Below are 17,035 nucleotides of genomic sequence, written 5' to 3'. Positions count from 1 at the left end.
TTCACTGACATCTGCATCAATCGTCACACAGGATGCAATGCCCCTGTCTTCAGCCATCTTCAAGAGTTTACAAAAAAACCCGGAGCCCCAATGTCCTCCTCGGCTGGATGTCCAGACAATTGTGTCCGTGCTGTGGAGCAGAATGCCCAACACCTTCCTGTCTGTGGAGACGGCCCGTGTGAGTGAGAGGCATGGCTGGGTGGTGCAATGTCTGGAGCCCCTGCAGATGATGGGCGTGCATGTCCCAGAGGAGAACAGGTGATGCATTACTCATGCACTCAGTTTTACACATTGGCAACTTTGTGATCCTGGGAATGTGACCTTTCATTGAAATAAAACCCCTTAAGTGCTCATTTGGCTCCTTACTCAAATTCCAACTGAGTTGGATGATCTTAAACCTCTTCCTGTTTCTCCCACCATAGGTGCATCGACATCATGGAGCTGTCAGAAAATGAAGATCTACGGCAGTTCCACTATCACACTTTAAAGCTTTTTTGTGCCCTTTGTGCCCTGGGCAACACTCGCGTAGCTCACGCCCTCTGCAGCCATCTCGACCAATCGCAGCTCCTGTACACCATTGATAACCAATACCTGACTGGTCAGCTACGTGAAGGCTTTTACAATGTCCTCATTAGCATTCACCTGGAGACAGGCAAAGAGGGCCATCTAATGATGAACAACGAGTTTATAATCCCAGTGACGGACGAGACAAGGAGCATCCGCCTCTTCCCTGACGACTCAAAGCGTCACTCTCTTCCTGGAGTGGGCCTGAGCACCTCACTTACCACTCGCCTCAACTTCTCCCCTCCGTGTTTCATTACCACCAAGCGTGATCAGCCTCTCTTCAGCCCCCAGATCCCTCTGGGTATCCTGAAGGAGAAAGCCATCAGTATGCTGACGGAAGCTGTGCACGGCGGAGGCACTCACATTCGAGATCCTGTGGGCGGAAGCGTCGAGTATCAGTTTGTTCCGATTCTCAAGTTGATTGGCACACTGCTGATAATGGGGGCGTTGACCAGCGAGGAGGTAAGAATCATTCTGCTCCTCATCGACCCCAGTGTGTTTGGGGATGGTAAGGAGGAGGAGAAACAGACTGCAGTTGCAGAACAAGGAGCCGAGAAAGAGGAGGCCACCAGTAATGAAGAGAAGGCTGTGGAGGCGGGAGAGGAGGAGAGTAAAGAGGCCAAGCAGCTTCCCAAAGGTCTTCTGGAGAAGAGCTTGCCTGAATCGGTCAAACGCCAGGTGAATGACTCGTCTTGTTCATGATGACCTGTCGTTTGCCATGAACATAATTTTCTGATTAATGCCCATATTATGGTAAACCTTCATTTTCATGCTATTGGAATATTCTTGCTCTTGACATACTAATAATTTTGGACAGATATTTAATCATTATTTAATATATTTAAAATATAAAAAAATTCCTTAAAATATAAAAAAAGATATAAGTAAAAGTAAAATTAACTAAATAAATATAAAATAAAAAGTAAATAAAAAGTGCTCAAACTGTTGTTATTGTTAACTAAAACGATCAAACTAAATATAAGTATTAGATGAAAAAAAAAAAAAATGTTGCCTCGGCAATTAACTGAAATAAATAAGTTCAAGTTGAAGTACTAAATGACTAAAACTGAAATAAAAATGAAATAAAGCTATATAGAAATATTTTAAAAACATAAACCTAAAAAAAATCACAAAAGCACATAACAAAATTACTAAAACTTAAATTAAAATTAATACGGAAAAAAATTATATTATTCCATATTATAATAGTATTTTCTGTTTATTTTTTAAACTGTTTATACTCCTACTTTGTGCGCTTCATTACAGCATCTCGCGACAAGTATATGAATAATACTAGAATAACACTTCTCTAAAAGTGTTTTTTTAACTTTTGTCTGTATATAATATCACCCTGAAATATCAGATTAATGCTTTACAGAAGTTTACATGATTCTTGTGCATTTAGAGACATAGTGACATTTGGCAACCCATACTTGGAATTTGTCCTCTGCATTTAACTCATCCAAGTTAGTGCACACACATTAGGAGTAGTGAATAGTGAACACACACACTGCAAACACCCGGAGCCGTGGGTGGACACATTTTTGCTGTGGCGCCCTGGGAGCGATTGGGAGTTTGGTGCCTTGCTCAGTCATTTCCTACCGGTACTGAGAATCAAACCAGCAACCTTTGAGTTACCAGTCTGACTACCACGATTGCCCTGACACAAGTATAAACAAGTATAATGAGTTTGAAGTATAAGAGTTTGAGTATATGGACGATTTAACAGTAACTGTAAAAGCTTTCTGTGGAAGCGAAAATCTATAACAATTTTTTTTAACTCTCTGTTACTCTTCTAAAGTAACTATAAGATATATGCATTCAAATGAAGTGGGTTCTGTTTGTTTATCATGCAGATGTGTGAGCTACTGCACTATTTCTGTGACTGTGAGCTGAAGCATCGCATTGAGGCTATCGTGGCCTTCTCAGATGATTTTGTATCCAAGCTTCAGTACAATCAGAAGTTCCGCTACAACGAGTTGATGCTAGCCTTCAACATGTCAGCTGCTGTCACGGCCAAAAAGACTAGAGAGTTCCGCTCACCTCCCCAAGAGCAGGTAACCCACACTCTTTATAAAGCTCAAGAGTCCTTTAATGACTCTTCAACACTTTAATGACAGACTTCAGACCATCTCCAATGTCTTCATCACATGCAGCATGTTTTGCTCAATGCTTTTATCCAAAGCGACTTACATTGCATTTCAAGTTACACATTTACATTCTTATCAGTTCTTGCTTTCCCTGGGAATCGAACCCATGACCTTGGTGTTGCAAGCACCAACACTATATTGTTCGAGCTACAGGAAAGTTGTATCTTTCACTTCACTTCCTTTGTCATGTAGACTGTCGTCATGTTTCTTCTAATTTCTGAATGCAACCACATTCTTTTGGATGGGAACTAGAAATCAAACACCTTGGCATCCGTCCTTCGGATGAGACGTTAAACCGAGGTCCTGACACTCTGTGTTCATTAAAAAATCCCAGGATGCCAAAATATGCTCAGTGGCCTCTGTCCATCATGGCCTCCTAATCATCCCCATACACTGATTGGCTTCATCACTGTCTCCTCTCCTGGCGCAAAATGGCTGCCTTCGCATCATCCAGGTGGATGCTGCACATTGGTGGTGGTTGAGGAGATTCCCCCCCTTCTATGTAAAGCGCTTTGAGGTCTCAGAAAAAGCGCTATATAAATGTAACGAATTATTAATTAATTAATATAATTATAGAACAGATTTTTGCCTTTTAATTGAATTTGTAGTGCAAACAAACCAGTGCCAAGGTCTTTTGACTTTATTTTCTTTTGATTTGTGCTTAGGACAGCTCAAAGAGTGATTCAGAATGGACGTCTTCCAAAATTATTCATGTTTACTTTTTAAATTACACGTCTGTTTCGATCACTGAGAAGATGCATCTTCTGCACCCACATTATTCTCAGAGACACTGATTAGGACTGCTTGGCAGAACCGTTCACCCTGTTTAAAACACACACATCTACTAACTGAGAAACCCCCTCTGTACTTCAGTCCATCAAAAGCTCATGTTGGAAATAAACTTGTCTGTCTCTGTAACCAGGGCAACAGAAAGGTTTCCTACATATACAGCTGATTTCCATTAGAATGTTACATAACTTCTGTGAAAGGTTAGGCTTATGAAATCTATATTTCATGATCCATCATATTAAAAAAAGAAGACTTACTTCTCTGAGAGTTACTGAAGTGATGCTTTTTTCCTGAAGCAGCATATAACAGCAGTAAATTAAGCAGTAAGCTAATGTGAATGTATGTCGCAGTGTCAAAGATAAATTTCCGCTCTGTGAAAACAGACTGGACAATAAAGTTCAACAATAACTTTGCATTGCAGATAAACATGCTGTTGAACTTCAGCGCTGGGGATGATTGCACCTGCCCCGAGGAGCTTCAAGAGGAACTTCAAGGCTTCCATGATGACCTTCGACTACATTGTGGTTTGTATATTTATCCATTCTTTCCATTGTCCTCCTCCATTCTCACCCCTTATTTCTCTCTATATAAGTGTGTTGAAAGGTCAGATCAATTTCAATTTCTACTTTATATGAGCTTGTGACGTTTCCATTTTAAAGGGATAGTTCACTTTAAAATTTAAATTCTGTCATCATATACTCGCCCTCAAGTTGTTTCAAACCTGTATGAATTTCTTTCTTCTGCAAAGGAAAGGAAGATATTTTGAAGAAAGCCAGTAACCAAACAGTTAACTGGTCCCATTGACTTACATAGTAGGAAAAAAAAATACTATGGAAGTCAATGGGACAAGTTAACTGTTTGGTTACTGACATTCTTCAAAATATCTTCCTTTGTGTTCAGCAGAAGAAAGAAATGCATAAAGGTTTGAAACAACTTAAGGGCGAGTATATGATGACAGAATTTAAATTTTAAAGTGAACTATCCCTTTAATTCTACTTCCTTGAATTCAAGTTTAAATTACAAATCTACAACCTGTTCCAACACAATTCAAATTCAGGAATTAGAATTTAAAAGACATTATTAATTCAACCCTAATGCCGTGAAATGCCAATTGCAGCGCAAATAATTGGAACATGCAAACAAAGTGAACAAATGAACGAGGCATTTATATAGTGCTTTACTATGTACTACTGTAGTTGGATGATAATAAGGTGTTCATCTCTGTGTATATATGCAGGCATCCCTATGGAAGAGGAGGAGGAGGAGCAAGACACATCTCTTAAAGGCCGCCTGATGTCCCTGGTATACAAGATTAAAGGTCGTCCTCAAAAAACTGAGGAAGAACCAACTGAGCAAGAGCAGGCTGCTCCTAGTAAGGCTCTTGTCAAAAACAAAATCTTCTAACATTTTTTTATTTCTTACAGTTTTTTATGCCTTTTGCTCTGCTTTATCTGGTCACAAAGACAGTCTCCCCCTGAGGGCCAGAACATTCTAAACCAAAGTGTGCAAACATTTCTAATGAAAAATAAAAACGTCTAGGCAACTTGTTGAGCATTGTTTAACTTGTACAGAATGTGCTTAAAGCTTAGCTGGGCTCTCAAAGAAGTAGATCAAAAGCAAGATATGGAAGATTGTATATATTCACCTCTGGTATGAAGTGATATATTTTTGTCCAAAAGGTCAGCAAAATCTCATCTGATTAGAAATGTGTTTCTACTTTGTATTTGTTATATAGCCTCCAGAATGAAATGCAGTAAGTGCTGAGCTGCAAGTAAGCATAAAAGGGTATTAAGATGGCAAGAATATTAACATAGGCTTGAATCATGTTACCAGCGATGGGTGGACAGGTAGATATTAAAATGGATGTAATTTGCTGATGCTGGATAAAAAGCGCCAGTGCTGCACTCTCTCTTGATGAGAAGAGTAGGTGATTAGAGCAGCTATTCTCAGAACAGCATACGGGGGAAATATGTGAATAGAAAATATTAATAGATGTAACGACATACTAATGGTCCTAACACATTAAGCACGACGAGAGTAGAGGTCTGAAACCTCTTTTACATTATTTTTTAAAATGTAATATCAGTAACATAGTTTCTATTCAGTATTCACCCTCACTCATTTATTAATATATGCAATATAATACAATATACCAGTTCACCAATAATCCACATTCAATGCTTCACATTACAGAGGAAAAATATCTTTTTTTCTTCCTCTGCTTTTGTCTTCTCCAGCCAACCTGAAGGAGCTGATATCTCAGACTATGGTCAGCTGGGCTCAGGAGTGCAAAATCCTAGACCCGGCACTGGTTCGCAGCATGTTCAGCCTTTTGAGGAGGCAGTATGATGGCGTCGGTGAGCTGCTCAGAGCTTTGAGGAAGAGCTACACCATCAGTGACAAGTCTGTAGCGGACGCGATCAACCTGCTGGCCTCACTGGGCCAGATCCGGTCACTGCTCAGCGTCCGCATGGGCGAAGAGGAGGGCCAGCTCATGATTGACGGCCTGGGGTAAATTTTCATCTTCCAGTCTTTATGAGGTTATACATTCTCCTGAAGATGCACGATATTTTTGTTCCATACTAGCTATCAGTAGATATTAAGAGTTTTTAAATGTTCGACATCGGCCAATATGGGACATTTAATTGTGCATAATCATTTGCCATAGTTTTACATTAAGATTTAATGAAACGCTCATCAAATGCTCATTTAAAGTTAAAGAAAACTAATTATGAACACTGTTAAATGTAATCTTAAGCAAATATAAAAATGAATACAAATGTTTCATTCTGTACATTAGGCCTATAGTATTTTGATGCCTAAATTCAATTGTACTATTTAATAATAATAATAATGAATTAATAATTCATTACATTTATATAGCGCTTTTCTGGACACTCAAAGCGCTTTACATAGAAGGGGGGAATCTCCTCAAAATGATTTAAATGATTGATTTTAGTTTTTACTGTTTTATCTTACTACTTTTATTTACTATATATTTAAATGTATTTAAAAGTATTGATTTTTTATATTTTATTTTACTGTTTTATTTTCAATTCGTTTTGACAAAATAGTACATAATTTTTTATATCCACCTTATTGCATTGGCTAGAATTTTAATATCAAAGCATCTCTGCATTGTACAGCTACATCCTATCAATGTTTTATCTTATTCTTGTATTCAGGGACATCATGAACAACAAAGTGTTTTACCAGCATCCAAATCTGATGCGTGTTCTTGGCATGCACGAGACCGTAATGGAGGTCATGGTCAATGTGCTGGGTGGAGACAAGAATAAGGTACTATTTTGTTTTTTAGCAATACTGCATTAAAAGTGCTTTTTCTGGGGTGGGATGCTCAGATTATGTTCTTTGATGTGATGTGATGTGTTATATTCTGATGGCTGTCATGCACATACTCGAAAAGTTTCTTCTGTCCATTTTATCAAATGATTAAAAACAAGAATTTAGTCTTTAGATAATATTGCTTTTTTTTATGATTTTAATAAGATCCCTTGACTCAGTTGGACACTTGACCACTGTGTTCAGACGAAAAGCCTCTCAGCCAGACTAAACTAAACACGATATCTTGAGGGATAACACGTAGTACATAGGCAAATACAGTACCTACGGTGCCTTGTGTCCAACAGCTTAATACCTTCTTATGCTTAAGGTTGGCAATAGGGCGAAAGCTAAGGCAAGAAGAGAGGAATGGGTTGCTTCTCATGCCAGATCTTTTTGGGGTTTGTCGGGAGTCTGGGATGTGAATTAATACCACTGACTATGCCAGATATGACATTGCCACAGTGTCTCTCATTTCTGCTTGGCAGCCTCATTAAAGAGGCCTCACGCAAAGAGACGTAGGTTCTAGGCACTTAGGGTGACCATATTCCCTGCTCAGATGAAGTACAAAACATATTTGCTTGTATTCACGGTGGAGCCTCGCGTCTCATATTTCAGTCTGGTTTAGCTGTCTCGGGGGCTTCTGTCGATATCTTGAGTATGTTACATTACACACGTTTAGCCACCACGTGAGGACATGCACGCAAAAAAGATGAAAGATTAATTTGAAGTGTGAAGGAAATCTCCGTCAGAGCAGAAGTAAAACGAATGCTGTTTTTAACTCTCAGGAGATTGCCTTCCCCAAGATGGTGGCCAGCTGTTGTCGCTTTCTGTGCTACTTCTGTCGCATCAGCCGTCAGAACCAGAAGTCTATGTTTGACCACCTGAGCTACCTCCTGGAGAACAGCAGCGTGGGGCTGGGTAAACACACACTCACACACGCACACGCATACACATACACACACACACACACACACACACACACACACACACACACACACACACACACACACACACACACACACACACACACACACACACACACACACACACACACACACACACATACACACACACACACACACACACACACACACCCATAGCACAATTAAGGCCACTAATAGCAATTAAAAAATATACCCACCTGTGGTTCGAGCCACAGTCTGTGTATTATTATTATTATGAATCATTGTACTTTTTGTTTGTCCTTACCTCCTGTTTTTTAGCTTTTCTCAGCCTATCCCTATACTCCCATGATGTGTAAATGATTAAGATTGGCAGTTATACATTGGAAATGTTATTTTTTGTAAAAGGATATAAATTATCTTTCCAATTAATTGTATTTTTTCTTAAATTACACTACCATTATAAAGGCTGGGGTCAGTAAGATTTTAAAATACAGTAAAAAGTCTTTACAATTTAACTGTTTTCTATTTTGATTTAATTTATTCCTGTGATGGCCAAACAAAATTTCAGCTGCCATTACTCCAGTCTTCAGTGCCACACGATCCTTCAAAAATCATTCTATGCTGATTTGGTCCTCAAGAAAACTTCTTCTTGGTTTCGTATGTAACCCTCGTTCCCTGAAGGACGTAACGTCGAACGTGACCGACTGAGAGAGAACATTTTCTATTAGCAATATTGAACAGTTGAACAGTTGTGCTGCTTAATATTCAATGGAAAGCAGGATAACTTTTTTTCAGGATTCATGAATCAGAAAGTTCAGAAGAACAGCATTTACATTAAATATAATTTTTTTTGTAACATTATAAATGACGTTACTATCATTTTTGCTCAATTGAATGTCCTTGCTGAATAAAAGTTTTCTGCAAGTTTATGCAGTAATAAATCACATAAATGTAACTGTAATTCTCCTTGATCCATAAACACCTCCCCAAAAACAAAACTGCTGCTTATGTTGGTGCAGCAACTCATTTATTTCAGGTTTATTTTGTCAGACCGGGTTACTTGTTTTTTCGAACAAGATCTGGCAACACTGCACAGTGCGCTGTTTTGACTGTGAATAATAGCTTGTGCAGCTAAGACCACCTGACTCTGCAAGAGTCGTTTCCTATAACAGCACATTATTGAGCAGCTGAGAGCCCACTCACACCTTTATTAGTCCTTATCACTCCAAGATCAATGACAGGACAGATCAGATCAGATGAAGATAATGCTGCAAACCATGGTGTGAAGCATCCAAAGATGTGCAGTTTTATGTTAACATATCTTCATGCTGCATAGATTGTGTTGTAGTCTTAATTTTTAATTTCAGTAATATAAGCTCACTGATTGGGTTATACAGAGCAGCTGTATAAAAGTATAAAAAGAAAGTAAAGACTGCCATCTGCTGGTGATTGTAAATCCGAAAATCTCTCGTGGTCATATGGATATAACTTTGGTTTCTTATTTCTCTCCAGCATGCCCAACCATGAGAGGCTCCACACCTTTAGACGTAGCGGCGTCCTCTGTGATGGACAACAATAGTTTGGCTCTGGCACTAGAGGAACCTGATCTTGAGAAGGTAACCGGTTACTACAACATCAGCCCTGTTCATGAAATACTTCTTAATAAAATTCATAAAAATTACTTATAGAAGGGTTGATTGTAAAGAAAAGTTGAAAAGCTGATATTTTGATTCTTTGGTTTTGGCAGTTATAATATAATATACCTCACATGTGTCGCCACAGACATTTTGGATGAAACAACAACAGTGTAAGCACCCTAGATAAACTTCTGATGGTAGCCTACTGTATATTTTATGACTTACAAATGAGACTCTTCTAAGTCCTAAGTGGCTTTGGATAAAAGCATCTGCTAAATAATTAAATGTAAATTAACAATTGAGGTAGAAGTTTCTAAAAGACTTATGAGGTTCACTGAGCTTTTAATAGAGCACAGCAAGGAGCAGACTACAGTTCTTGTGATTTAATTGATGTAATGTGTTGCGGTGCCCAATAAAGTTTCCTGCCAAATGATTGCCAACTAAATTGACCTAAGCCAGTTTTTAGTGCCATTTGGATTTCATTTTGGATCCTGTCCATGTGTGTTTCAGGTGGTTACATATCTGGCAGGCTGTGGGTTACAGAACTGCCCAATGCTCATTGCCAAGGGATACCCAGACATTGGCTGGAACCCAATAGAAGGAGAACGCTATTTGTCCTTCCTACGGTTTGCTGTTTTTGTCAATGGTTAGTACTTTTTTTTTTTACCAATAATACTTGTTTTGGATTCATTTTGTATCTTGGTTAATAGAAAAAGACTTCATGATCATTATGCAAACATTGTTTCTTCTTTTGTGTGTGTTCTGGTCATCTCAGGTGAAAGTGTTGAGGAGAACGCTAATGTCGTTGTGAAGCTTTTGATCAGACGTCCGGAGTGCTTTGGACCTGCTCTTAGAGGAGAGGGAGGTCAAGGTTTACTCGCTGCCATGAAGGAAGCCATCAAGATCTCAGAAGATCCCGCTTTAGACCTGCCCAACTTACCGGAAGGGGTTACGCCAACGTGAGACCACTTAATTCTTCCATACATCTGCATAATCTACCATTTTATGTTAGGTTTGAGTTGTAGTTGAGATGTCCTTTGACCTCAGGAATGAGTGAGCATGATTTAAAATAAGCAAGTCTGCTCTTTGTTTTGACAGGGTTGGGAAGGATGAAGAGGAGGAGGAGGTTGCCCACATGGGCAACTCTATTATGTCCTTCTACTCAGCCCTTATTGATCTTCTGGGCCGATGTGCACCTGAGATGCATGTGAGTGCTCCTTTCTGCCACATTTTATTGATTTACACAGCGGGGGACAAAGCATACAGTTTCCTTCAGTAAAGTGCTGTTGAACTGTACACGGCCTCACTTTAATGTTATACCGATGCTGTTTTACAGCTCATAAACAAAGGTAAAGGTGAAGCATTGCGTATCCGTGCCATCCTCCGTTCCCTAGTACCCACTAAAGATTTGGTTGGAATAATCAGTATTCCTCTCAATATGCCGGTCGTCAATAAAGGTTTGTACAAGTCACTAGATGCCTTTGAAAGAGTCTGAAGACATAATCTCTGAAACTCATTATGCGCATAAGATTGATTGATGCTATTACTCTTTCAATGTCATCTTCATCCCTACGTGTCTCATTATATGTGCTTCTTGTTCCGCAGTCATTATAACCCTAATGTCTTTTTGTTTAACTCTTTCGGCTGCTTAGATGGCACTGTGACGGAGCCAGATATGAATGCCAGCTTTTGTCCAGAGCACAAGGCGCCCATGGTGCTTTTCCTGGACCGTGTCTATGGCATTGACGACCAAAGCTTCTTGTTGCACCTGCTGGAGGTTGGCTTCCTGCCAGACCTGCGAGCTTCAGCCTCCCTGGACTCGGTAAGGGTGCTCTGCGGAGAAAAACAGAGTAAATGTATCATGCTTTGTGTGAAAAACCCTAAAAGTTTAATTTGATGTCAACCATTTAACATAGTGATTTAGCAGTGACAAAAAGTAGATATAAATACTAAAAATAATATTTAACCTCTTTAATTTGAATGATTGCTATAGAATTAAGAATGCATTTAGTAGTTTTGCATTATTATAATATAATTAATAATTATAAAAATGTAAACATATTACTCAGTTGCCTGATTTATTTTCCGTGTTATTCTGCGTTCATCAGGAGGTGCTCAGGACCACCGAGACAGCCCTGGCCATGAACCGATACATTGGATCCGCAGTGCTTCCTCTGTTGACCCGCTGTGCTCATCTGTTCGCTCACACTGAGCACCATGCAATGCTCGTTGACTCTACACTTCACACCATCTATCGCCTCTCGAAGGGCCGATCGCTCACCAAGGCCCAGAGAGATGCTATTGATGAATGCCTACTGGCCATCTGCATGTAAGAACCTCCTGAAAACCTTTAGCTGAGAGGCTGGGATGGTTTCCTCAGCTCAGTGAAAACTCAAACTGCATTTTCATTATACTTTTCATCTGATGTTTATACTTTCTACAGGCATCTGCGGCCGTCAATGCTACAGCAACTTTTGCGTCGTCTTGTGTTTGATGTCCCACAGCTTACAGAGTACTGCAAGATGCCCATTAATGTGAGTCTAGTGAACCGTAAATGTCCATACACTACCGGTCAAAAGTTTGGGGTTGTTACGATTTTTTGGGAAGAGAAGTCTCTTATGTTCACCAAAGCTGCATTTGTTTGATTAAAACAGTAATATTGTTGAATATTATAACAATTAAAAATAATTTTCACAGAATCACATAAGTTAAATTTTATATATTTTATTGTCTTGAGTGTCACATGAACCTTCAGAAATCCTTCTGATATGCTGAAATAGTGCTTAAGAAACATTTCTTCTAATTATTGATGTTTTTTTTTTTAGGACTGATGAGTATAAAATAGAACAGCATTTATTTGAAATAGAAATCTTTTGTAACACTTATAAATTGATTGTCACTTTCGATCTATTTAATGCATTCTTGCTGAACTAAATTATATATTTTTTTAAACGTACTGACCCACAATGGTAGTGTACATTTCATCCTTATTACCCTGTTGCTCCGTTAATAAATAATAAAACCTTAAGAGGCAAATTCACTAAACATAGTTTCAGCACAAAACCTGAATCTTGTTCACTAGCCACATGCAAATCTACTTAGGTTTTAAATGCACTAAAATAGCACTGCAACTGTGCAACGTGACTATTTAAATAGTCATAGTCATTCTTTTAAATGCAAATATGCCATATTTCGATTTAAATTGCTATGCAAGTTCCACCATATTCACAAATACAACATTAAAAGAGATGTTTGTGTACATTTTTTGTTTATCATGTCAGCAGTGATTCATCAAATGGTGAATATGAGTGTTGTTACCAAACAAATCCAAACACAAAGTGTAATCAAACACATTTTTGACATTTTAAAGAGCTAAATCAAGTATGCCAGATGCACTCTAACCCACAAGATGTGTTTCTTTATCCCTGGTGAAAAGTTCCTCTTCATTACAGTGAGGTCACTCGACTCACAGTTATAACTTCTGTGATTTGACAGCTTCACACACCCTGCAAACACACAGGGCATCTGGATTACACATTACCTGATGCAACTGTCAATATGAGTCACCACAGATCCTCCTATTCGTGAGCCTTTGATAGGCAGGTGTAAGCAGGTCATACTGTCCTCTCACTTTCAGCACCTTGTCTCTCTGCTGGCAGCTCTCTGACCCCTACCACACAGCAAGGTTATCAGAAGAGTGCTTGATAGACCACACACCTTTGAATTATTTAGTAACTGTGAATCAATACAATTCCCTAAATTAAATCCAAATATAAAATCAACCTTTATTCTATTTTTTTTTTTTTTTTTTTTTTACCCAAGACACTACTTGAATATTATTTAGTATCCTGAATGCTGACAGCCTAATCCACATATCTGTTTATCTTGCAGCTTTTGACGAATCACTATGAGCAGAATTGGAAGTACTACTGTCTGCCCACGGGTCTGGGCAGCTATGGGATGGCATCAGAGGAGGAACTCCACCTCACCAAGAAACTCTTCTGGGGACTCTTTGACGCTCTATCTCAAAAGGTAAAAACATACTTCAGTGTAAATTTGGGGTGTCAATCAAACAAACAATGTATTCATGGTAATGACTTGTAATACAAATTATTATTAATTATTATGACATAAAATGCATTGGATAGACATTAAAAAGGTTGATTTGGAAGTCTGCAATATTTTTTAATTGTTGGTCTTGGTTCAGTTCTGCGGTCATCCTGTCAAGTCTCACTGTTTTTCGACATAAAAAATTAAGCTGTTTATTTTGAAAAGGCACCTACATTTTGGTAGGAATAGTAGGAAAATCCCTTACTATCGAATTGATGTGTGATTAAAGAAGTATGAATACTTTTTAAACACATTAGTTTATATAATTAATAACGATAAATGAAAACACTACATCTATAGCCCCACTATATATGTAATTAAAAGTTATATTAATTAGTTAAACCACAAAGATATTATCAAACCTTGCTCTTTGACTCCATATTCTGTCTTGCAGAAATATGATTCAGAGCTTTTCAAAATGGCCATGCCGTGTCTGAGTGCCATAGCCGGTGCAATACCGCCTGACTACGTGGACTCCAGCCCAGGTTCCACATTAGTTAAGCAGGCCTCTGTGGATGCGCAAGGCAACTTCGACCCCCAGCCTGTTGGCACTGCTAAGTAAGTACCATAGAAACACTGAAAATTGCATCCTTTCATTTGAACTTTATGTGGACTTCACTACATACTGTTTTGTTTTTCAGCATCTCGCTCCCTGAAAAACTAGATTACATTGCAAGCAAGTTTGCGGAGCATACTCATGAGAAATGGTCCTCTGAGAAGGTTGGACAATGTTAAAACTAGTCTCATTAATCTTGCGTGTTCATTGTGTCACTAGAGCTCTTCTTCTGTTGAATTAGACAAAGGATGACTGCTTGTGTTATCTTGTATGGTGATAGATCGCTCTTGGCTGGTCTGCGGGAGATAAATTAGATGACAAAGCTAAAACTCATCCGCTTCTGAAACCATACAAAGCACTAAGTGAAAAGGTACACATACATTTTCTGTATTGACTTTTGTCTCTAACATAAATGCAAAGTTTATTCTACTCAAATCTGTCACTTTGTATAGGAAAGGGAGACGTATCGCTACCCTGTGAAAGAGTCTCTAAAGAGCATGTTGGCAATAGGATGGAACGTTGAGAGGACCAGAGAAGGAGAGACCAGGGTGCAGCAAAGGGAAACAGAAAAGCAACGCAAAGTATCAGAGTCCTCACAGGTAACGGAGGACAGAGTTTCTTTCTTTATAGTGTTTATCAACAAACCAATGCATTTAGGACATTGCCTCTTCTTCACTTTACAGGGTGAGTTTAATCCAGCCCCACAAGATTTGGAAAATGTTATTCTATCAAGGGAACTACAGGCAAGTGTCAATCAGATTGTTAAAAACAATACATATCTCATATGCTCTGTATTAAACCGGTAATCATTTCAACAGGCAATGGTTGAAACAGTTGCAGAAAATTACCACAACATTTGGGCAAAGAAGAAGAAGAAGGAACTTGACAGTAAAGGTGACGCTTTTCTCCTGGAAAAGTGTGTTTGGCTCAATCCTGTCTCAGGTGCATTGACTCATTGTGTGTTGTCATTGAAAGGAGGAGGAAATCATCCATTGTTGGTCCCGTACGACACGCTGACAGCGAAGGAGAAGTACAGAGACAGAGAGAAGGCCCAGGAACTCTTTAAATTTCTACAGGTCAATGGATATGCCATCAGCAGGTCAGTGCACCTACAATTGTGTTCTTGTATAATCAGAAGAAGAAAAAATAATGAAAGAAATAATGAAGGAAATTTTACTTTTATTTGGCATGGGTGCATTTATATATTAATAATGTTACAAAATATTTATATTTCAAATAAATGCGGTTCTTTTAAAAGAAAGAACTCTATTCATTCACAAAACATATTAAGCAGCACAACTGTTTTTAACATTGATAATAATAATAAAAAGTTTCTTGAGCACCAAATCAGTTTATTAGAATTATTTATGAAGGATCATGAGACACTGAAAATTAGAGTAATGGCTGCTGAAAATAAATAAATATATATATATATATATATATATATATATTTAACTCTTTTTACTGTAATTTTGATCAAATAAATGCAGCCTTGGTGAGAATTAGAGAATTCTTTCAAAAACATAACATAACATAATTATTTAATTGTTATTTCACAACACATTCAAATGATATAAATAATCCAAATGAAACTTAGATACTAAACAGAGATAAGAGTATAATCAGATAATAATAATTATATACACAATATTTGGCCCAGTGTTTGCACCATGAGTAATATTTCATATTCGATATTAAGGACATTTTTCATACGTTTGTACAACAAACTATTTTAGTACTGTGTTGGGTCGCCACTTGATTTGGGTCCAATCTGGGTCTTGAAGCACTGTATTACACGAAGTGTGCAACAGTTTTTGATCTCTTTATTAATGTTTTTTCTTCTATATGCAGAGGTCTGAAGGACCTGGAGCAAGATTCCTCTTCTATGGAAAAAAGGATTGCCTATAAGTTCCTCAAGAGGCTCTTGAGTTATGTTGATTCTGCACAGGAGTTTATTGCCCATCTTGGTGAGAAAACATGACAAATATACTGGAAACAATTAAAGATTAATATGTTTACATAAAAAGTTGATCAGTTGTTTTCTTTGCATAACATTTTTTTTAGAGGCTATGGCTTCTAGTGGGAAGACTGACAAATCTCCCCATGATCAAGAGATCAAGTTTTTTGCTAAGGTAGCATTCCAGTTTTCAAGCAGACACTCTTTTACCATATCCAGAACAGTCTTCAAACTTCATATTTTATGTTCTCTTGATTGGTTAAAACACAGGTTCTGCTGCCCCTCATAGACCAGTACTTCAAGAACCACTGCATGTACTTTCTGTCAACCCCCAACATCAGCCTTAGCAGCAGTGGCTACGCATCCAACAAAGAGAAGGAGATGATCACCAGGTGCGGCTGTTACAACTTTGTTATTTAGAATAAGACAATATTAATCCATATCATTATAAATGTTTATCATGTTTTTCCCTTGTCTGGCTTATGCTACTCTGAGCAATGCCTGAACTTTGTATTTTGAGCACTTCTTGCGTTATTTTTGCCTCTTCACGATGACTCGCTTGCTGTAGTCCTCAGTTGTAAGTCGCTTTGGATAAAAGCGTCTGCTAAATGACTAAATGTAAATGTAATGTTTTTCCTGAGAAGGTGCAATAATAATAGATAATTAGTTAACCCTCAATTCATAATAGTATAAACTTTTCAATATTTTCAAATCTCTACAGGATAGAGTATATATCAGAATTCCTAATCTTTCTTTGTATATACTGAATTCAGTGAAGAATGGACTCTTTTTTTTTTTTACTTGAACCTGGAGGGTCATCAGCTCCTGTGGCATTATGGGTTGCACAATATAAATTCAGCAGATCCATTATGTAATCTGGGTGTTTCATCAATACTGAGGGTTAAAATATCTGACTCACTACTTTGTTGTTGTTGGTTTTTTGGGGGGGGGGAGGTCTCTTAACGGGTCTCTTAACTTTGTATATTGAGTAGCAAAGAAGTGTGCATATTTGGATGCAATAA

The 17,035-nt window shown here is 38.2% G+C and overlaps 1 protein-coding gene across 4 annotated transcripts in view; it reads left to right on the top strand.

Moving 5' to 3' along the window:
• Positions 1 to 17,035, top strand: part of ryr3 (ryanodine receptor 3) — a 90,075-nt gene that overhangs the window by 46,612 nt on the left and 26,428 nt on the right. For all 4 annotated transcript variants that reach the window (XM_079583699.1, XM_079583700.1, XM_079583698.1 and 1 more), the window contains 27 exons: positions 32 to 258; positions 423 to 1,242; positions 2,421 to 2,621; positions 3,925 to 4,027; positions 4,741 to 4,875; positions 5,741 to 6,014; positions 6,689 to 6,803; positions 7,634 to 7,766; positions 9,266 to 9,369; positions 9,901 to 10,036; positions 10,166 to 10,349; positions 10,489 to 10,597; positions 10,727 to 10,847; positions 11,043 to 11,212; positions 11,499 to 11,719; positions 11,834 to 11,924; positions 13,282 to 13,422; positions 13,895 to 14,058; positions 14,142 to 14,220; positions 14,337 to 14,426; positions 14,509 to 14,655; positions 14,740 to 14,799; positions 14,875 to 14,950; positions 15,032 to 15,155; positions 15,908 to 16,023; positions 16,121 to 16,188; positions 16,284 to 16,405. In XM_079583699.1, coding sequence (XP_079439825.1) covers positions 32 to 258; positions 423 to 1,242; positions 2,421 to 2,621; positions 3,925 to 4,027; positions 4,741 to 4,875; positions 5,741 to 6,014; positions 6,689 to 6,803; positions 7,634 to 7,766; positions 9,266 to 9,369; positions 9,901 to 10,036; positions 10,166 to 10,349; positions 10,489 to 10,597; positions 10,727 to 10,847; positions 11,043 to 11,212; positions 11,499 to 11,719; positions 11,834 to 11,924; positions 13,282 to 13,422; positions 13,895 to 14,058; positions 14,142 to 14,220; positions 14,337 to 14,426; positions 14,509 to 14,655; positions 14,740 to 14,799; positions 14,875 to 14,950; positions 15,032 to 15,155; positions 15,908 to 16,023; positions 16,121 to 16,188; positions 16,284 to 16,405 — 4,331 coding nt within the window. The remainder of the gene's footprint in view (positions 1 to 31; positions 259 to 422; positions 1,243 to 2,420; positions 2,622 to 3,924; positions 4,028 to 4,740; positions 4,876 to 5,740; positions 6,015 to 6,688; positions 6,804 to 7,633; positions 7,767 to 9,265; positions 9,370 to 9,900; positions 10,037 to 10,165; positions 10,350 to 10,488; positions 10,598 to 10,726; positions 10,848 to 11,042; positions 11,213 to 11,498; positions 11,720 to 11,833; positions 11,925 to 13,281; positions 13,423 to 13,894; positions 14,059 to 14,141; positions 14,221 to 14,336; positions 14,427 to 14,508; positions 14,656 to 14,739; positions 14,800 to 14,874; positions 14,951 to 15,031; positions 15,156 to 15,907; positions 16,024 to 16,120; positions 16,189 to 16,283; positions 16,406 to 17,035) is intronic.

Source organism: Phoxinus phoxinus (genome assembly GCF_949152265.1).
Source record: "Phoxinus phoxinus genome assembly, chromosome: 16".
Classification (NCBI taxonomy): Eukaryota; Metazoa; Chordata; class Actinopteri; order Cypriniformes; family Leuciscidae; genus Phoxinus; species Phoxinus phoxinus.
The sequence above is the reverse complement of the archived record's forward strand: the minus strand, read 5'-3'. Positions and strand labels throughout refer to the sequence as shown.